Source organism: Durio zibethinus, chromosome 14, assembly GCF_047325235.1.
Source record: "Durio zibethinus cultivar Kanyao isolate XHJ-2024 chromosome 14, ASM4732523v1, whole genome shotgun sequence".
Lineage (NCBI taxonomy): Eukaryota > Viridiplantae > Streptophyta > Magnoliopsida > Malvales > Malvaceae > Durio > Durio zibethinus.
Window position 1 is genome coordinate 19,811,052 of NC_143175.1, and position 22,679 is coordinate 19,833,730.

General features: G+C 31.1%; 1 protein-coding gene across 1 annotated transcript; it reads right to left on the reverse strand.

The window, feature by feature from the left end:
* Window positions 1–1,490: 1,490 nt before the first annotated feature.
* On the reverse strand, window positions 1,491–6,455 carry LOC111295485 (ATPase GET3B-like). Its single transcript, XM_022888986.2, has 12 exons — window positions 6,219–6,455; window positions 5,162–5,373; window positions 5,006–5,068; window positions 4,712–4,822; window positions 4,092–4,166; window positions 3,935–4,003; window positions 3,786–3,851; window positions 2,959–3,033; window positions 2,760–2,858; window positions 2,442–2,576; window positions 2,108–2,256; window positions 1,491–1,802 (listed from the first exon to the last, which is right to left on the reverse strand). The coding sequence occupies exons 1-11, from the start codon at window positions 6,406–6,408 to the stop codon at window positions 2,119–2,121; spliced, it is 1,233 nt and encodes a 410-aa protein (XP_022744721.2). The 5' UTR covers window positions 6,409–6,455; the 3' UTR covers window positions 1,491–1,802; window positions 2,108–2,118.
* Between the last annotated feature and the right edge of the window lie 16,224 nt (window positions 6,456–22,679).

Sequence of the window (22,679 nt, forward strand, 5' to 3'; positions counted from 1 at the left end):
TAAAATATATCAACATATCATTAATATAAAAATGCAAGGGCTTTAATAGTAAAAAAATAGAATTGAAAGTTTATTTAGATGAAATAATAGTATAAAAGTTTAATTAGATTATTTTGAACACTTAAAAGAATTTTTTTTTTTTTTTCATATTTTACTTAAATTTATTAGTAGATGTTGAATAAATCGGATTCGAAAAAAAATCATCTAATTTATTAGTTTATTATATAAACATCTGATTCCTAACAATTTAAAATGATTAATTATAAAATTGATCTAATTATAAAATCAAATCAAATTTAACATCAATTTATCGATTTACTTGATCGAACCAATAATCTAATCCAATCTTGATACTATGATTACGAACTCTAAACTCTCAATTTACGGCCTTGTTTTGATAGCAAGCAACAGCAATAGCAAACCCTTAGAAAAGAAGAAGAACAAAAAAAACCTCCAAATCCATAATAACGTAGAAATTTAACATCAGAACTTCCGAGACTGAAAGTTTTCGTCTCTAAACAAGGAATACAACTAGTAAAATAAAACATAAAGAAAAAACCAAAAACTTGGAACTTCTGAAGCTAATATTTCCATATTTGGCCAACTGGGAATACATACAACTAAAAACCCAGGACGACACCCTTCATATCTTTATCATAAAACTGAAAAAAAAGGCTAAACATAGGCATTTTGATAAGCTTGACGAGCATCACCAGTCAGCCTACAAATCCTCCGTTCACGCTAAACGTTAGCACCCATTTGTTCGTATAACTTAATGGCATCAATACTCCAATCCAAAGCCTCCTATTCCACACTCTCATACCCGAATTTCACTGCTTGTTTCGCCTACGCCGGCAGCAACATCTTCCCAAACCCTTTTATCCTATAGCCTTCCCTAACAAACAAGTCCAAAAGCGTGGAGTAGTTTCGAAAAACAAAGTCATATAGCTCGTGTTTTCACTGTATACTCAACTAGAGATGATAATCGTTGTTGGGGTTCAAATTGAGTCAGAGTACTCGAGTTCAAATAATTTCAAATTAACTGAGTTTTAATCAGCTTTTCGACTTTTAATATGGGTAAAACTTTTTATAAAGATCTTATCTTTGAGTTTAGATTATTTTTGCCAATTCAAATTTCTAGCTTGGACAATAGCTAAAAAATGGTTGAGATTGAAAGATTATTGCAGCTCAAGTAATTTAGCTTCTGCACTCTAACCTACAAAATGTAATGACACATTCCATGGTATTTTCTTTTTTAATTTTAATTCAATGGCAAAGTATTTCATATTTCATAAATCATATTCCACCTAACCTGCTAACCGTTTGACATTGGGATTCGGTGTTGGACTCGAGATAAGGTATCGAACAACATTTTTGACAATTTTTTATATTAATTTTGAAGATTAAAGTTTCATACTCGAATAAATAATTAAGTGTCCAAGAAATGTCAGACAACCATGTTAAGACAAGAAACGTCAGAAACGACTATGTTAAGGTAAAGTGAAGAATTCATGACATAGATCAATATTGCACGTCCGGAAACAATAATAAGAAAGATTATGTATGTCATCTTTGCTATCTTATAGAGCTATATCAAAGTTTCAAAGGTACAATACTTTTGGCTCTAAGAGAGTTCAGGGCTGAAGTTCTTCCGTCATCCTATTTCATGCTTTCTGGCACTTTGTTATCAAAATCTCTGGTTTCTCAAATGCTGGATTACTAGGAGTGCTGGCTAATGCTGCTTATTAACTGTTGTCTTCATGTCTCCAGTTAATTCCTGATCATCCAGTATTAAGATGAACCTACCAAGTCAAATTGACAGGCACAGATTAGCACAAGGGTGACATCCACAATATTATGGTGACCAAGTGATGGTGGGGACTGATTCAAATTCCAAGTTTTCAGGAAGTATAACTTTCATTCCATAGATGGAAGCCCCCATACATCAGGAAGGTTTTTTTTTTTTTTTTTTTGGGTACAAGGCAAACATAATGATTGAATGGATGAGTTTCTTCTTAGTTTTTGGAAGTATAACTTGGTTATAAGAGGAATGCCATTTATATTTTGGTTTTATAACCGTAACATAGAAAGTCAAAGAGAAGATTACCTAGTGGTTGCTTATTTCCATACTATGTCCCCCATAAATTTAAGTGCTGGAACACCCCTAATCTCCATGTCAACTAGGGGTGATTGGATTAACTTCAAACTGGATAGCTCTGGGTCATTGCTAATCATTTCAAGAGCACGCATTTGATCCTGAAGTATTTAATTAAAAAAGGGAATTAGGAGAAGAGTAAGTTGAAAAGGAAGATGTAGATGCTAATGTTCCATCTTTCAGTTAAAATATTCTAGCATTCAAAAAGTTATAAAACGTTGGTCACCGTTTGTCACAATATTACCCAAGGTTTATAATCTTTCCATGAAAGTATACAGATTAATACCTTCCTTTTCACTGCACAAAACTTGCAGTCAGAGGCAGTTGGAGGAAGAATCTGATTAACAATAAGTCTCCTCACAGGAACATTTTCTTTCTTCAAGGAGGCACGTAGCCTGGATGACTCACTGACAGCCATCACCTAGGTAAAAGTACATAAAATGGAGGCAATTGTTTAGAAGCAATAAACAATCACTATTAATGGTCCTAGGACACTTGGAAGACCTATATTCACAGCCTATTGTGATGGAAGGAAAAGTCCAAGTTAACAACAGTAAACAGTTCAATATTGAAATTGAGTGCTGAATACAATAAAATGCACTACCGTGGGGATTGTGACAATGACAAACTCTGTAGAATCTGTGTCACGGAAAAGGTCTCTCACTTTTATCATCCTCTCTCTCAGTCGCTCCAACTTGCCAGCCTGCACAAACAACACAAGGAAAAATAGTATTAAAAATAAAATAAACTGACTTTAAAAAAAAAAAATACAAGATGCCAACTCTCATATATATCAGGCTTACAGCATTCTGACGGGTTTCTTCTTGCCCAAAAACAGATTTGATGGCTGAGGTGGCTGAAGCTATCTTCTCTCTAAGCTGTATAAGGCAAGGGCAGTGAAAGAAATTAAATCATAGCAAGAAAATAATTCCCCCAGCACTAGATAAGAAAAAATTAATACTACAAAATCGATGGAGTTAGTTCTGGATTCTTAATAATGCTCGATTTCACTAATGCTAAATTAACTTACATGGCATATATATATATATATATATATATATATATATAAAACTATGCTAAACAAGTGCAAACTTTTGCTTATGTTGTCAACCAACTCAACCAAATTATTCTTGAGGAATTGAAGGCTTTATGTGCAAAATTTCTTAGACAAGCCATCTCTGTAAGTGAGTCATGGTCACGTAAAACATCAACTGACCATCTAAATTAAAAAGCATCCCTAAAAAAAATAAGAATTAAGCAACATAGTACATTAAGCCCATTTTTTATGAGGTTTTATAGTGTGTGCGTTCAAGCATGTATTATTCTCTAAACTCTGCCTCATTCTTAACATCATATGCTGCTCTTCACAGATATGTTACTTATCTGTCATTTTTCCTCATGGTTTTTGCTATTTTATTCAAGCATTGAGTGATTTCCAGTATGTGATCAACAAATAAGTAAGGGATGCTAGAATCGTGCATAAAAATGTTGTACAAATCAGTCATTGGGTCACTTAATGGTTCACCGTTACATATGATAGCCATAATATGTGTTTAAAAAGAGCTGAACAACACAATTAGAAAGAGACAGCACATCTACAGGTTTTAATAATTAAAGTTGGCATTCCAACCTTCAATATTTTGCCTATTGATGCATCCAAGAAGTCTGGCAATGATAAAAGTCGCAATGTATGTCCCTGAAAAGAACTCCTACCGATTAGAGTTCATTGGGTTGATTTCAAATATTAAGTGCCACAAACAGAAAGAAACGCTCACTCACCGTTGGTGCAGTGTCAAAAACTATTCGAGTAAACATACTATATTGTGGTGATTCAAGAAATTGCATCACCTAGCAAGAGCTTCTGCAGTCAGTATATGGCCCAAAGATCTGTAAGCTGCAATAAGAAAAGGAAATAAGCAGAGCACATAGTGCCTACCTTTGAAATTGCAATAGCTTCATCCAAACCGGGAGGTGGCGTGTCAAGCAATTCTCCTAATTTCAGCTCTCCTAACTTCATAAGTCAAAAGAAGCAGAAGACATAAAAAGAATCATCAGAAGCAGAAATCACGATTTTAGAAATCAGAAAATCTCAAAAGAATTAATAAGGGAGACCTGTATGGGGAAAAGGGTACACAGCAAAAGAGAAAGGATTAGGATCCACAATTCCACATACAATGAGGAAATTCATGTGGCAAAATTTCTCATTTCTCCATGGCTTAGCATCTTAAACTTGCCATGTTACTATGGTTTTGTGTGTCTGCGTATGCATTAGCACATGAGCATGCGCACATACATGTATGCATGCTCTTATGCATATTTGCCACATCACCAATTGTCATCAAATGAGCAATTGAGAGAGGCATGAAACACACAAAGCATGCAACTCCAACCAAATAAAAGTTATGGGGTCATTTAGAAGAAACTTTGCTTAAAACAAAGATTAACAGCCAAAATGCAACCAGTGATGCCATCCATGGCATTACATAGTGCAAATTTGACCAAAGGACGATTAAGTATCTGAAGTTGCTGTGCTCGTACACATCAATAAAGCTTCACCTGGTCCACAAGCATCCCAAGGCCCATGCCATTCATGAATTCTTTGACCCCAGTTCCATCATTGTTCTTAGTTGCATCTCGAAATTCTTCCCTAGCCTTCTCTGGGTTTATCTGTGTTAAAGCTATAAATTTAACTTTCTGAGTATACAGGCAAAGAAAACCATCAAAACAATATCTAGCAGATAGTCATCTCTTATAGAATACATGATCTCAAGGAGTACATGCAACAAACAGAAAAGAATCTTCAAAAGAAAAAACTATGGGAAACTTGATTAGGAAGTTTATTCCACATACCTCAAGAGCAAACAAGGGAAAGTCAGGTCCTTCAACTGGTACTAGTGTCCCTCCAGTCAAATCCTATATAAAAAATAAACACATAGACTAAGCCCAAACAAAGACAAATGCAGGAGGAAAAGCATTGGAATTAAAAACAAGGGAGTGGATTTAAACCTGAGCAAAAGAATCACTCAAGGAATGGGCTGGATCAGTTGAAACCACCAGAGTGTGATGTCCATTATTTGCAAATTTAACAGCTAGTGAAGCAGCGCAACTAGTCTTTCCTACACCTCCCTTGCCACCTAGCATGTAATACTTACGTTCGGTCCCAGAAACCATTTCATCAAACCCTGCAACATCCTCTGCAGGAGCAGCCACAGATCTCACTGCCACAAAAATATACAGATGATATATTTAGTAGCAATATGCTTGGCTTTCATCCAAGGAAAATTGCCGAAATGGCATATAGTTCTACTTGTCCATTGAACATAATTCTCTAAAAACACTAAGCATTATGTCATAAAATAAACTTCAATTATGTCATCTTATTGCCTCATTTAAAAATGCATATAAGAAAGGCCTGTTAAATACAAAAATTGCTTCACAAATTTATTCCAGCAAGAATGAACTTTCACTTTCTTTTGTCACTGCTGAATGAGTACATTATTTGGCAGGAAGAAAAAAAGAAAGAAAGACAAAACCTATCCCCATCTTCCAATTTCCAGTAACTTTCTCCTCTCATCCATTAAAATTATCATTTCCTTTGCCTTTTTCATTTTAACAAACTTTTCACTTTTTATATCTACTTGCATCCTCAACAGATTATTAGATTACAAATTTTATACTTATATAACAGTCTCGTTGCTTCGGAATTAAACTACCCAATGGAGAATCAGAAACAATTTGATGTTAGATTGCACAAAAGAGTCAAATTTAAAAACTAAAATTAAATAAAACAAAATTTTCTCTTGTATTTTTACAAAGTTTAGATTTTTATTTTCTTTGCACCCTCAACAAGTAATTAAATTTATATCACTTAACATGCTCATTAATTCTAAATTGAAACTACCCAATTTAGCATCCATTACAATAAACACAGAAAATGAATCAATTCATGAAAAAAAGCACACATTACAAAAATTCAATTCTTTTCCTAATAAATAAGAAAAACAAAGTGATACCCAAGAAAGATACAATCTAGGGAAAAAGTAAAACAAATTAAAGGAATCACCTTGAAAAGAGTTTTTGGGTCGTTTTGGTTTGATGGAAAATGAAGGAAACGCTGAAGACAGAGTGTGAATTCTGGGTGACAAAGAAGGCAAAAAACCAACTGCTACCGTGGGATTTCTTGGAGTAAAAAATTTGTGATAAGAAGAAGAATATGATGTAAAAGAAGCTTGCCAAACTGTTGCTTTCGCCATTTTTTCTTCTAGCTGTTCTAAGAAGGTAATGAACAGAGTTTTTTACATGGAAACGGTGAAAACTTGGATAGAATATTATAATCAACAGGTGGCCCAATTCGTCTACCCGTTTACCCATTTGGCTTTTTCGGGTTTGAATTTCGCCAATCTTAATAACACTAAAAACATTCAAATATTTGACTCGTGATTGTTTTTTTCAAAAAAAAAAAGTGAATTCTTTTTATCCAAATCAATATATATATATATATATATATATATATATATACACACACACACAACAAAAAACATTGTTATATTTTTTTCTAATTACTAATAATATTATTTTAAGGGAAAACAAAATGATACTATATATAATTATAATAGTATGGTTTTAAGGGAAAAATAAAATGATATTAGAATTGAGCATACCCATTGAGTGGTGAAAAATATTTTTTGAAAAAAAAAATTGTGTTTTGAAAGAGAATAACACATAAAAAAATAGATAATTTTTTAGTGAAAATTTATTTTTTATAATAAAAAGATGTATATATCTTTAATTTTATATTTTTTATAATTACTTTGGATTGAAAATACCAAATTCAATTAAAAATTTTGTAATAATATAAATATTACTTACAAAGAAAGAAAGCGCCAAAGACCATAATTCTAAATTAAATTATTTGAATGTGACAAAGTGATGGCAAAATTAAAAAAATAGAAAGTATAAAATTTTTTTTTTAAATAATACTTTATTTAAAACTGGTAAAAACTATATATGTAAATTAATAATTTTCTATTAAGTACATTTACTTTACTTGTCTCCTTTCATGTATAAAACGAAAGAAAATCCTACTATTTCTCTCTTTCCATAATCTGTAGTCAGTTAGTCATGACCAGCAAATGGTTCCTCAACAATGGGAATTGATTCCTATTGCACCTTATTCTTCTTGTACAACTAAAAATGAAAAAAAGAATACACTAAAAGGTAATGCAAGTAGACCACATAAATTAAGAGGTGAAAAAAACTGTCCATATCTGCATGAAGCAGAGGACACTTCACATGTTAAGAGACTCTGTGTGGATTTAAAACTCGTATAGTTAAAAAAAGGCAAGGAGTTGATGTCCTTGTCATTCACCTAGTTTACCAAAAATTTAGGAATTAAGATCATCCTCTTTGTCACTTTGACAAACCCAAATTTGAAATGAAGCATACCGAACTTGCGGCTGAAAAATTCAATATCTAGCATTAGTCGGTGGTAGACCATTTGAATTTTTATGTAATTGGTGCCTATATCTCGAACAAAGCAAAATTCTTCCTTAGCTCTGGAACAAGGTAAATTTGGATGCAGAAAGAACTGAACTAAATGACAATAATCAACTTAAATTTGTAACAGAATTTCAGAAGCAACAGGATGCAAGTGATTAGGCTTTCCTCAAATAGTACCTGGCAAGCAAGAGTACCAAAGACCTGCAACTTGAGCTGGAGGAAGATTCTCAAACCGAGAGATACAGAAAAAGCAATGCTACTTATCCCATCAGATGGTAGAACAGATGGCATTGTATGGATGGTCTCAAAATCAGGGAATTTTAATATCGTTGATACATGGAAGCATCTAAGGCATGAACGGATCACAGTGTCTCGGCAACAGCTGGTGTGATTTCCAGTTCATGTAGCAAAGTTTTATGTGATCAGCTGGTTGGCAATTGTGGACAGGTTTGAGCACGGATTGTCTTGCAGTCCACAATTATCTTTTATGTGAGCATGGCATTAGGATTTGTGTCAGGTTTCTAGGGTGTGTCAGGTCCTGTTCTGTTCAGAAGGACTTGGAGAATCATGTACTTTTAGCTGTTAGATTGCATTAGCTACAAATCGGAATAAAGTGTTGCAAGACTTTAATCATTTCAGGATATGTTACTTTTACTTGCATATGGCAATACATATCACCAAAAAGTTTCTGAATCTGATAATGTTCCTATGCATTTATGGATCAAATGAATGTTAGCCTTTAGGTTCCGTCTAATACCAAGATATATACACAAATCGTAACGAGTGCCAAAGAACTCTTGCATGTCAAATACTAAAACCATGGAAAATAAAACAGGAGTACAAACATAACAAAAAAAGCCTCTCAGGTGATAGAACATAAATATTAGCCAATCATAAGCAAAATTTTACACTGCAGGATATCAGTTTTCAATGTCAGGAAAGTTAGAACAATGCTGTTAAGTGTTAAGTTCCAGCGTGAGCAAACTCCAATGTTTGCAAGTGATTTTTTTTTTTTTTGTTCATTAATGTATTCATTTAAGTTAAAGATATATCTCTTAAAAAAAAAAGACAATTTCAAATGCAGGTTTTTATATGCGAGTAAAAATTAAATTTTTAAGATTACATACTAAGATAATTATGTATAATTTTTTTTGTTAGATGAAGTTTTCATTTTAATTTAAGTTAAATTTGCACAAAAAGAAAATTTGTTGGTAAAAATATATATTATGCAAAATTACTCTTTATCGCATACGGCATACGTTTAAAAAAATCTTATCGTTAGGACCAAATTTTCTGTTCAAGCAAAGTAGAGAAATCTATGACCAATTGTAAACAGTTTATCCTAACTTGTTACTCAAGTTACAATTTCCCTTTCATTAAGTATACAACTGTAAATTTATTGTTAGATCTGACTTGAAAAGTTACTACCAATATTTTTTATCTATATATGATTAATCACCTAATTAAATCTGTTTCATTTTAAAAAAATATCTCAAATTTGACTCGGGTATTTTTAAAAGTAAATTCTCATCTATGAAACCATAATTAGGTCTGAAAATCAGGTTATACGTAAAAAAAGTTATAGCACCCTCATAATATCCATTGAAAGATAGTACCAGTTTGATTTCGTGTTATTCAAATCTTAACATATTTTTATAATTTATCAAATAATTTAATTATTAAAAATTAGTCTTAAAACTACTCTAATCGTTTGATAGTAATTTAAAATAATTTTCTCACATCAAAAGTATTCATGGAGATTCGTGTCCCACTTTAAAAAAGCTTCGTCGTCAGATTTATTAACATATTTTTCGAGAAGTTATTTTTGAAATCAATCAATAAAATACTCTAATAATTTTGGTAGGATTTTATATTGATGTATATGCCACAATCGTTTGGTAGAATTTTTATTTGAAAACCTTTTTTTATGAAAATTAAAAAAAAATAAAGGTTATTAAATTTTTCAATAGTTTGGTAAATTTTAACTCAAAAATTTAAATCATTCAATCATTTAGTAAAATTGAAAAACAAATTATTTAAAAAAAAGTTCATTATAAATTCTTAAACATTTGTTACAATTCATAATTTAAAATTAAAATCTTCCAATAATTTAATAGGATCTCATGGATTAATTTTATAAAAGACTTATTATTATTTTTTTTTTTACATTTTTTAAAATATCCATAATCAAATAATAAAAAATAGCATAAAATAAATAAAAGCAAAAAATAGAAAAATTATACCAATTATTGGACCAAGTCTAAGTCGAAGTCCAAGACCAATTGAGCTTGTAATAGATCAATCTAAATTCTAATCTAAGCTTTTTTTTAAAAAATGGCATGGCTAACTTGTGCTTACAAATGGGCCCAAGCTTATTCAAGATGGCACGCGGACCAGGGTACTATTGAGATTAGCTTGGACCCAAATTGCATCACCAATGTTGGGTTGAAGAAACTTGATTCTTCTTAATATAAAAACAATGTCGTTTGCCATAAAACTCTCTTTTTTCAATTCTTTTTTTCATTTCCCGTTTTTCTTCTCTCTAAGCATTCTGTTCTTTTTTTTAAAAAAAAAGTTGCTAAAAGCTCAATCCTTTTTCTAGAATCTGGTGCATCAATGTTGCTGTCACCGCAGGTCGCTAACGCCACACCTTCTTTGTTTTTTTCTTTTTCTCTAACCCTTATTCTATAAATTTTTGTTCTTCATTTTTGTGTCATTATTGATTTTTCCTTCTATGTATTCTGGTTTTGCCTTGTTTTTTTCTGCTTAGATTTTGTTGATGTTCTTTACTAGGTGACCCAAAACCTCATCAAAGTGGGTTAAACTAAAACCCAAAAAAAAAAGAAACCTTTTTTTTGGTGTTTTTCTCATTTTTTTTAATTTTTTCCCATTTTTGCTTCTTTATTGATAGATGATGATTGATGGGGAGTGGTTTTTGGTAGTTTGGGTCTCATTGTGTAGGGCTTGATTCTTGTGATGGTAATAATGGGTGGGTTTGGTTTTATTGGCCTAATGTGTGTTGAGTTGCTGGTGATGTTGGCTTGAAATTAGGTTTAGTTTAGAATTTTGCTTGTACTAATTAGATGGAGGTGAATTGGGCAGATTTATGAGTGATTTAAGCTAATATTGTGGATGTGCCTCGGTTGAAATTCTTTTTTTGGGCTTTGTGTTCCACAGGATGAAGGTGTGGTTGTAGCAATAAATAACGACAGAGATGGATGGCAATGGGCAGTTGTTTGATTCAACTGTTGGTGACAATGATGATGTGTGATTGCTAAAGACTAAAGATGGATTTGGTGAGTTTTAGGCTAGGTAATTGAGATAGTGGGCTATCGAACCAAAAACTAAAGCCTATGTGCTTCTAGGTTTTTGATGATTAGATTTTTTTTGGAACTTGGTTTTCTAGGATTGGGAACTAAATTGATGGATTTTCTTGTTATCAAACATCTCCCTATGTTTTCTTTGTATTTTTTTTGTTGTGTTAGTTTTTGGTGGCTGGGTGAATGTAATGATAGAATCAGTTTAGGTGGAACTGTGGTGGCAAGAAAGCTGTTAAGGTAGTGGTATGAAGAGGTTGATGATTTTGGAATTGATTAGTACCTTGTCCCCATCAATTTTTATATGTTTATATAAGGAATTCAATTGCAAGTGTGATAGGGCATTCTATCAAACTAAGATTTATCTTTAATAAACTTTTAAATTAATCCCAATGTTATCTTTAAAAGAGTTTTATCTCAATCTAAGATTTCAAAATCATTGTTTATCCAAACTTTCCTTTAATTTTTTTTTGAAAAAACACTAAATTAAGAGATAAAAATTCTTTGGTCCAAACTAAACCCAATCAGGCCCAATTAAAACCCAAAACTTTCTTAACAGGCTAAAAAAAAACTTATGAGTTAATGGACGAAAAATGAATTACAAAACTCGTAAGTGACTTGAAAGACCTCAGACAAAATGATGTGTCTATAGTTGCCTTTCTTTAGGTATTTTTTATGCAACAAGAATTGCATAAAGATATAGACATCCATTACGTCTGGGTTCGAAGATGAAATTATTTTAACCTAAAAAAGGTCAAAATTGAATGAATCAAGTAGGGTCAAAAGTAAAAAATGATTATTTGGGCGAGATGAAAAGTTGAATTATGATGACTTGGATTTCACTATAATAAACAAATGAGATGACTTAGTCTTAGTCGAAGTCAACAAATAAAATGACTTGGTTTCAACCAAAATCAATATATATATATATATATATATAATTTGAACTAAGCCAAAAGTTGAATGATGAAGGTAATCGAACCGAACCAAAGTAAAAAATAAGGATGATTGAATTAAACCAAGGTCGAAAATAAAAATGATCAGACTAAACCACAAGTCAGAAAGTTAAATGAGTTGGATTGAACCGAGGTTGAAAATAAGTGATTAAGACTAAACTACGAGTCAAAAAATTAAATGACTTGGATTAAACCGAGGTAAAAAATAAGTGATTGGAACTGAACTGTGAGTTAAAAAATTAAAAGACCTACACTGAACCAAGGTAAAAAATAAATGATTGGGACTGAATCACGAGTCAAAAAATTAAATGACCTGGACTGAACTGAGGTCGAAAATAACCAAGCTTGAGCCTAAGTCAAAATATGAGATCAAAAAATCTTAAAAATAACAACCACAAGTTTTAATAATCATGCTCAAAGGGTCTACAAATCCAACTCATTCTTTAAAAATATGCTCATTAAAATAGAGGAATATTTCATGAAACTTTTCATTCAAGAGTTAAAGTTTTATTTTTTTCTCAATCAAAGATTATTTTTTGAAAAAATTTTCTCAATCAAAGATTTATTGGATTCAAATTATTTAGAAAATTTTTATGCTTTCGCTAATTCATACTTCTTGTTTGTAATGAATGTAATGAATGTAATGAATGTCATGAATGCAATGCATGAAATGCAATAAATGCATCCATAATTATGGTAAAAAAGGTTCTCATGACTCTTTTTTTCATCTTCAAAACTGTTTATCTTCATAACTTCTATCAACCTCTCTATGAACCAAAATATCCTTTCACCAAATCTGAACTTTTTTCAATATGCTTCTTGAAAATTTTATGAATCAACATTTACACAAGCTCACATGATTTTAATTCTATCCTTGTCACTATTGATTTTCTTTTCGAAGTAATGTAGGGATCTTGTATATGTTTTCTTATTTATTTCTCATTATTCCAATTTCATGAAAAATTTAATTCATCACATATTTTCTCATTATGGGAAGTAAGAAAAAAATGATGAATAATAAGGTGATTTAAAAAACAATGATATTTGATGGAAGAACAAGTCTAATGAAGGATAATAGGCAAATGGATAATGTTAAAGCAAATTGACAAGATAAATGTTTGGATGGGATTTAAACATCTACAATAATAAATATTTAGATAATTTTTTACACAAATCCAAAATTCTTTCTTAAAAACTTATTTTATTACCACCTTTGACCTTTTCAAGCATGACTTAGCTCATTGGACTCATGTTTTTTCATGTTTTCAGTTAATATATCTTTTTTTACTTAAATCATCCTTTTGGGTTTTCGATTTAAGTCTTCATTTTCTCTAATTTTCATTTTTCATTTATTTTCTCATTTTTATTATTATTATTTTTGCTTCATTCTCTATAGGCATTCTCACTGAATTCCATATGAATCCCTAAAACATAAGACCTTATTGCCTTCAATGTCATTTAATCATATGTTAAGCATACCCCAATTTAATATATGATTCTTTTAATTTTAGTATTTCTATTTGATCGAAATAGACTTTTAAGACACGTAATTTAGGCTATGGTGAAGGGTCATGAAAAAATGGATAAAGTATGCTCAAATATATGTGTTTAAAGAATAAATCAAAGAATAATCTAAAGCACCTTAGCATTTTGCCCTACTCTTTAACAAGTGCCTTCATTTTTTTTTTTCATTTTTCCTTTCATCTTATTTTTTTCCTTTTTAAAAAGGATTCATGGACAAGAGATTTTTCTTTTCTTCTTTTTTTTGCCCTAGCAATATTTGTAAATTGCACATTTTTTTTTTTTACAAATAGATCATTTTCTTAAACTTTGCCCATCTAATGTAGAGGGTGATCTTTGGTGAATTTTTTTTTTCAAAAAAATCATAATAGACTCAAAAGGGATAGCAAATAGATGATTTTACTTTTTTGTGAAAGTAAAAAAGAAACAGTCATTTCTCATCTCAAATTTGATTTTTTTTTTTGAAAAACCTATACTAAATGAAAACGAGCTTGTGGATATAAAGGACTATATTCTCCTATCATGGATTTATTTTTGCCTTTTATCGAATAAGGAAAGCATATAAGTTTTTTTCATTCACCTAATATATTAAAGGTTTAAATCTTCAATCTCATCAGTATGAATGAAATTTTCAAGATTAAATCCTAAATTATTATCACAATTGTTTGAACATTCATTACTAGGAATAAAAATTGAGTGAAACATGAAAGGGATGTACACATCGATTTTGTCTAGGTCTACTATTTTCAGTTCTTGTTTATTAATAATAATAATATTGGTTTAATTAAAATTAAAAATTTATAAAATATAAAATATAGAAAAAACAAAAAAAAGAGGGTCTAAGTTGGCAGTGATGCCTTGCACAGCACCACTGGCCACGCACCCCACTACCAACACTATACCCTTATCCCTACCATACTCTGACTACCCAGAACCACCACCCATACATTGTCAGGCGCACGCTCAACCTATTACCACCATCCCAGCCTTATAAAGCACCAGATCTCCTTCCTTTCAGTCTTTTTGAAAGCACTCAAACCAATAGCCACTACAAAAGAAGCCTATATAGACACACTGTTATTCCTAACCTCAATCAACCTCTCGTCTATCAGAAACTCCTCTCCCAATAGAAACAAAAAAAATAAAAACAAACAGTCCTCCCCGTAGGGAGGAACCTCAGCACCAGAAAGCCTTGTAAACAAGCAAAAAAATCATTAGTGTCTTTTAAAAAAAAAAAGAAAGAAAAGAATATAAAAAATTTCAAAACTTGAAATACGTGAATCAAGGTCATTTTCGGTGAAAAGAGCACTAGATCTGAGCTCAGGAGGTTGAACGGAACCTCTTCGTTAGTTTTGAAGTTTTCGGCCACCGACGACCACCATTGGCGGTGAACTAGGCAACGGTAAGCGCGGCACTCTGATGACTGAATGGCGAGAGCTCTGGAGCTCTCCCCTCTTTTTTTTTTGAAACAGTCAAATAATGAAATTTTTTTTTTCGTTATATATAAAAGCCTAAAGCTCAAAACGACGCCGTTTAAGCCATGTAGGATCTGCGCATGGATCAAGACCCGACTCGGGGTTCATGCAACCGATCCGCTATCCCGACTTTTCAGTAGCTTTGAACCGGTTTGATCAGACTGGATTGAACCACTCCCTAAATCGGCTTGAATCGTGCCTCAGCTGGCTCAACCGAACTACGCGTTGAACCGAACCTTTTTCGGTCCAACCAAACCGCCGTTGATTGGACCGTTGATCAATCTGATTCAGGTAAAAAAATTTTTTTTTTGAATTTTCTATTTTTTTATATATTATTATTTTTGTTATTTTAAATATTTTTTTATATATTTATGTATAATAAGTTTTAAATTTGTTAAGATAAGTTTTTTAATTGTTTTAATAATAATAAAAATGAAAATAAGTAAGATAATAATTAAGAATATATATATTAAAAATGCTTTAAAAAATAATAATAGAATAATTATTATTATTTTCCCTGCCTAGATGTTGGAGGGAATAAAAAAATATTTTTTTAAAGAAATAATTTGGCCTAGATGTTGAGAAATTATTAGTAATAAATTTTTATAAAAAGAAATATATATGAATTTTTTTATTAATTTTTAAAAATCATTAAAATCAAACTTGCTTCGAAAATTCACTTAGATGTTGGAGATTTTTATAAATGTTCGTATTTTCTTAAAAACGAAACCTTAAACACTAACTCAAAAAATCTAAAATTCATTAATTCCAAACCTCTAAAATCCAAAACTCCTAAAATCCAAAGCCCCCTAAAATTCAAAATCCCAAAAATTTAAACTCTTAAATCCAAAATCCCTTAAATCCAAACCTCTAAAATCAAAACCCTAACCTTTAAAACCTCAACGCAAGCCCTTACTCAAAACATTCGGAAAATCTTAAGGACACGTGTGAGAATCTCATTTGAAATGATTTGTTCTCGAATGCTGCCTAGATAATGGGTTATTTAGGAAACTTTATTTCATTAAGTTTTTCATACAAGTTCTTAATTCGCATTAATAATAACTTTAATAAATAAAAGGTATAATAGTGAATTAGGATCTTAAATATAAACAGTCGTATCTAAGCTCTGCCTAGATATTGGAGAGTCAGAGTGGTCTAATTATACTTAAGAATCTAACTTTTAAATTGTATTTCATTTTACATGACATTCATTAGCATACATACATTAGCAGATTATCATCGATAATTGTCTGCATTATTCTCTCTTTAATTTTTATTTACTATTTGATGATAAAATATTTTATAATAAAAAAAATAACACATTTAAAATTTTTTTTATGATATTATAAAATAAAATAAAAATAACATTTCGAAAGAAATAATTCTTGGTACTCTGCTTAGATGTTGGAAAGTCACTAACATTTATCTTTTATAAATATTGTTATTTCATTTTAAGGATTATCGTGTTAAATCTTAAGCGAAAAGAGTTATTTTAAATTCTGCCTAGATATTGGAGAATTTTAAAATAATTCTTTAACTTCAAGATTTTTTCGATATTCCTAAAGAAAGAGCTTTAGCAAAATTTTATTTTTTTGAAATTAAGGGAATTATTATTAAATTTGAAGTCAAAACCATTTTTATCCAACATAAAAAATAGCCCATAATTAAATGGTACCAATTTATGGGCGTTGTGGGGTTGCTAACCCTTCCTCACACGTAACCGACTCCCGAGCTTAACCTGATTTTTCATAGATTGAAATTTATCTTTTTGATAAACTTTAAACTCGTTTTTATAGTTTTATTAAAAAGATAAATTTTTGGGTGACCAATCACACCTTAATAAAGATTGGTGCCGACTCCACCATTTACTTCGATTTTAAAACTCTTTTACGTCTGGCGGTCCTAAAACCATTATGACAAGGGATATATCAAAGTAAAGATAATAGTAGAATAAAAAGAAAAATATGTAATGAAATGCAATTGTCGTTTTATTGAAATGCTGGATAAATACAAAATAAACACATAAAAGATCATCCTAAGAAGCTTTAAAAACATCTTCTCAAAATCATGTCCCTGTATCATTAGACAAAAAAATTTCATTGATCATTGGCCCTTAATTATCATCCAACTTGATCAACCCATCATTGATAAGGCTTTGTATTTTTTGCTTCAAGGCAACACAACTTTTTGTTGAGTGACTTGTGATCCCATAATGGTAGCCACATTAAGCATTGGCATCATACCATTTCGGGTAGGGAGGTTTCATTAGCTCAATACAAACTGGGACCAACAAATGATTTTCCACTAGTTGTGGTAGCAAGTATGCGTATATCATAGGAATGGGATCAAAAGAAACCTTTTTTCTATTTTTTCATGAACGCCTTGAATTGTTAGTTTGAATATAAGATTTTGGAGCAGACTTTATGATAGATGCAGTGGTGGGGTTGTAAGTATGAGTTGACAAAAAAATATGTGGATAAGTAGATGGTGGGATATGTTGATAGAGGTAAAGTGCTACATTATTCATGGATGGATAATGAATTGGATATCTTGTTAGTAGGTATTGGGGAAAACTTTTGAATTGTTAATTATCATAGCTCATTGCTTGAGCTTCATTCTCTTTCTGCTTTAGCATTTCACTTTTTTTCATGTTGAATGACTCTCATCTACCTAGCTTGTCATTTTTTATGGTATTTTTTATTATCTCACCAAAGATTATCATGTCAGTAAAGTTTTTAGTAACGTTTCCTATTATTTTCTTATAGTAAGGTGCTTTAAGGGTACCAATGAATAGGATGATAATTTTTTCTCAGTAAGAAATGGTTAAACCTGAATAGCCATATCTCTCTAGCTCTTGGCATATTCTTTAAAAGATTTTATGGCCTTTTTTTTCATGCTCCATAAAAAGAGGCGGTATGAAGCCATGTCTATAATCTGCTGGTACTAGGTGATGAAAGGCTTTGCTAATTCCTTTTATAAAGTAATACGAGTTTTGTCTAATTAGATGTACCATCTAGCAACAGACTTAGTAAGGCTATTTTGGGACACAAGCATTATTAGCTTCCCATCGCTTGTGTAAATAGCCATTTTATGATAGTATATGGTAACATAAGGCTATTTTAGGATCTTGAATTTTGGCAAAATTATTACATCTAGGACTAAGCATAAATTAGCTGTATCCATTGAACTATAAAAATTTATCTCCTCAATTACTCGTAATCTCTCTTCCAATAAGTTTATCTTCTGTTTAACTTTTGAGCCCTCTAAAGTCTCAACTACTTTCAACTTTAGCTTTTCTTTCTTTTTTGGATCATCTGGGTTAGCGACTTTACTGATTTTATTTCTTTTTTCGTAAAAACAAGATTGGCATAACTCTAAAAATGCCTCTGAGTTGATGCGAAAGACATTTCGAGGTAAGTATATCTTGCTGGACATGAGAATTGCTACGAAAAAATGTCTTAAGTAGACTGGGCCTGATATGGGCCATAATAAGAAGGATAAAGATGATCAACAACATCTTATAATAGATGGTCTTATGGACATACATATTTTTCTATAGCCTTCCTTTTATTCAATTTGTTTAAGGCTTTTAAAATTTTACTCAACTCCCATTGAGTTTTTCTTAGACCTTCTATATTTTTTTCTAAAAAAATTGCATTTTTTTATTCTATTTGTCTAGCTCATATTCTAGTGTTATATTGATGGTGGGATGTTTGAATAGGGTTCTTTGATGGTTGAGCTATCCTTGAATCTTATATACCATAATTAAGGATTAGAATGATGTCTAGCTACAAATTTATGCAAAGAGAAATTATAAATGAATGAATTGATGCATGCTTACATAATTAGAGAGAAAAAAATCCTTAATTAAAAAATTAAAAATTATTTTGACAAGAATAACAAAAACATTCCTAAAGAAAGTCCTAAAATCTATTGCCTAGTCATATGCTTTAGCTTCAAGATCCTAGTGCTACTGTGAATAAATTCTTCAACGATTATGATTGGATAATGATCTTTCAACAATCTTGGGCTTTTCATTTTCCTCAAAACTCAACAAGCTTATTTTGATCAAACTTTGCACTTTGTGTTTGAAGACACGGTAATTTTCTACCGAATGGCCCTTATTCCTATAATGATAATCACACCAAGCCTCAACATCATACCACTTAAGATATGGAAGCTTTAATGGTTTTAAGAAAACTGATGCAATCAAATGGTTTTGAAGAAGTAGTGGGAACCACTCATTGTAGGTCACACGGATTGGATCAATAATGATTTATTGGGTTGAGTCATGGGAGAACTTACATATGAGGGTCTTGAAGTAGGGTTGGGTATATAAGGCCAAGGGTTCATTAGGAAATTTGATTGCAGGATGGGCTGATAACCACCAAGATTTTGGAAAACATTATTCACAATTGAGAAGTTGTATGGGTGTGGGCCAACTTGTGGGGATTGAATAGGAGCAGATCTTATTTGAGATGCCAAAAAAGGTTGTTAAGGCACAAACAGGTAGGGATATGGATTTTGGTATGAACCTATCTATGGAGTCTAGGCAAAGTTGGAAGCTCCTATATTTTATGTTTCTTTTTTGTCTTGATCTTTTCTTAGGTCATAAGATGCATTGGCATGACTTGGAAGAGTATTAGTATTATAAGAGGCTTTTTAATCCTGATGAAGGGGTTGTAAATGAGTTGATAAGAATACTTAAGAATTGCTTGCTTTGAGTTTTCCAAGTAATTTGGTAAGTTGCATTTTTATCTCTCATAGGTCATGCCTTATTTCCTCTTGGATGAGTTTCAAGGCTTAGATTCATGCTTCTAATTAATCTCTCATTTTTTCTAAATTACTACCCTAGATAAAACAACAGATTTCTATAGTATGCAGTGTTATGATGGACATATTACATAAATGATGATGCTTTATGAGATGCATGAAATGAATGAAAATAAATAATCAAACAAACAAACAAACAAATAAATAAATAAAATAATTACGAACCTAAATATGACCCTTACAAACAAGAAGTAACAAACAAGAACAGAATAAGCATCCAATATGAAAAAAAATGACAAAATAGGGTACTGCACAACTTACGTATAACACAAGATATATGACCTAATTTTGGATCATTTTTACAAAAAAGAAAGACATGGCTCTACCTATGGATTAAGTCTGTTACGACTCACTATATATGATTTGGCATTGACTCTATAGGTTCCCAAATTGTTTCTTACATCATTATCCATCACAAATTAGTAAGGCATCACAATCATCACCCATTATAGGCTACAAGCAAAAAAGGTTAAATTTAAGGAAAAGTATTTCGCTAACCTATACGGAAACATGAAATCTCACAAAAGCATAAGTACTTTACTCCCTCATAAGAGAGGAAACCTAGGTATAGAATTCATGTTATACATATACAAATGAATGGAAAGTTTTAAAAAAATAAATAAATCAAATAAAATAAATCAAAAGAAGAAAAAAAGATTTTTTTTTTTTTATAAAAAATTAGGCTTGGACAACACAAATTCATTTATTGGCCTGACTTTCAGCTATCCCCAATAGAGTCGCCAAACTGTCATAATATATAGATCCATAAATTTATCATTAGATTTAACTTAAGGAGTTGCTACCAATCTTTATCTAGGTATAATTGGTCATCTAATTAAATTTGTCTCATTTTAAAGAGATATCCCAAATTTGACTCGAGTACCCTTAAAAGGTGGATTCTCATCTACAAAACCAGAACTAGGTCCAAGAGTATGGTTACCTATGAGAAAGATTATAACACCCTTATAACACCTATTAAAAGTTGATATCGGTTTAATTTTGTGTTATCTAAGCTTCAAAATATTTTTATAATTTATCAAATAAATTAATTCTTAAAAATTAATCTTAAAGTTACTCCAATCTTTGCTACCAATTTAAGATAATTTTCTTACCTTATGAGTATTTATAGAGACTTATGTCCCATTCTGAAGAGGCTTATCGTTGGATTCATTAATATATTTTTCAAGAAGTTATTTTTGAAATTAATTAATAAAATCCTCCAATCATTTGGCAAGATTTTATAGCGATGCATATCCCCTAATCGTTTGATCAAATTTTATTTGAAAACTTTTTTTTATGAAAATTAAAAAAAATAAAAGTCATTATGTCTTCTAATAGTTTAGTAAGATTTAACTCAGAAATTTAAAATTTTCAATTATTTGGTAGGATTGAAAAACAAATTATTCTTTTTAAAGAAAATTCATTAAGTGCTCCAATTGTTTAGTAATACTTAATTCAAAATTTAAATCCTTCTATCATTTAGTATGATTGAAAATAATTTATTTTACAAAAAATTCATTATGAAAATCTCCAATCATTTGGTAAAATTCATAATTTAAAATTAAAATCCTTGAATAATTTAGTAGGATCTCATGGATTAATTTTCTAAAAAAACATATTATTTTTTTTTACATTTCTTAAAATATCTATAATCAAAATAATAAACAAAAGCATAAAATAAATAAAACCAAAAAATAGAAAACTTATAACAATTATTGGACCAAGTCCAAGACCAATTGAGCTTGTAATGGACCAATCTAAATTCTGATCCAAGCTTTTTTAAAAAAATGGCCTTGCTAACTTAGGCTTACAAATGGGCCCAAGCTTATCCAAGATGGCATGTAGGCTGGGTGTCACGGGCTAAGTTTTTTCTCAATAAGCAATAGACCATACGACACTTGAATGGACACTTCCACACAAGTTAACCAAAGATAGTTCAGTATCTGAACAAGTAATCAATAAGCCACAAGTTAATCTGAAGCATACATAATGATATATCGAGACAAAATGGGAGCACACCAAGGTGATCTCTAATGTTCTCGTATAAAAAAATATTTTATTAATATTAAAAATAGTACATTGAGTCTTCCCACCATTGTCAGGGCCATAAAGACAACCCTAGATGGATGGTTTAGCATATACTTTAGCTAGTGAGGCAACCCAACAATAAGCCAATTGCTCATCCCTTGTAAAGAGCTAATGAGATTTTATAGCTATGTTACTAAGAACTATTACAATTTTTGAAATGAGGATACTTTTTCCTACCATATAATATCTACCTTTCCTTTCTCGATCATGGCCCTATAGAAGGTTGGTTCATGACATCTTTCCCCACCTATTTCATCGACACCCTTGTCGACTTGTTGGCCTGAAATTTTTCAATCTTTAGCTTGAATGCTCGTAGGTCATGATCTTTCTCTCAGCTAGTTTCTTATGGTCCTAAGCCCTCTTACTTTACTAAATATTCTTGAACTCTTTTTCGAGATACTCTGGATTAGGGGTGTAATCGAATCGATACAGTGAGAAGTTCGAGCTCAACTCCTAACTCGCGACTCGATACTCGGCTCGAACTCGATCGAGTTTTATTTTCACAGCTCGAGCTCAATTCATGATCGAAATCAAGCTACTTGAACTTGCTCGATTAAGCTAGATTAATATGTAAAAATAAATTCGATTCTTATACTCGATAAGAGCTCGATTATTTATGCTGGAGCTTGAGCTCTAATTCAAGATATTTTAATAATTAAAATAATAAAAAATAGTTAAATATAAAAGCTTGATTAGGCTCGTGAGCTACTCGAGCTGGATATAAGAATACTCGAACTCGACTCAATTGATGAGTTGAGCTGCTTGAGCTCGAGCTTAACTCAATAATAATCGAACCAAATTTGAGTTTTATTCGAATCGGACTTGAGTAACTTAC

Coding starts and splice junctions, on each gene's coding strand:
- LOC111295485 (XM_022888986.2), bottom strand. CDS start 6,408: ATGGCGAAAGCAACAGTTTGGCAAGCTTCTTTTACATCATATTCTTCT. Junction 4,823..5,005: donor TTCCCTTGTTTGCTCTTGAG/GTATGTGGAATA, acceptor GCTTTAACACAG/ATAAACCCAGAGAAGGCTAG. Junction 3,852..3,934: donor TTTTTGACACTGCACCAACG/GTGAGTGAGCGT, acceptor AGTTCTTTTCAG/GGACATACATTGCGACTTTT.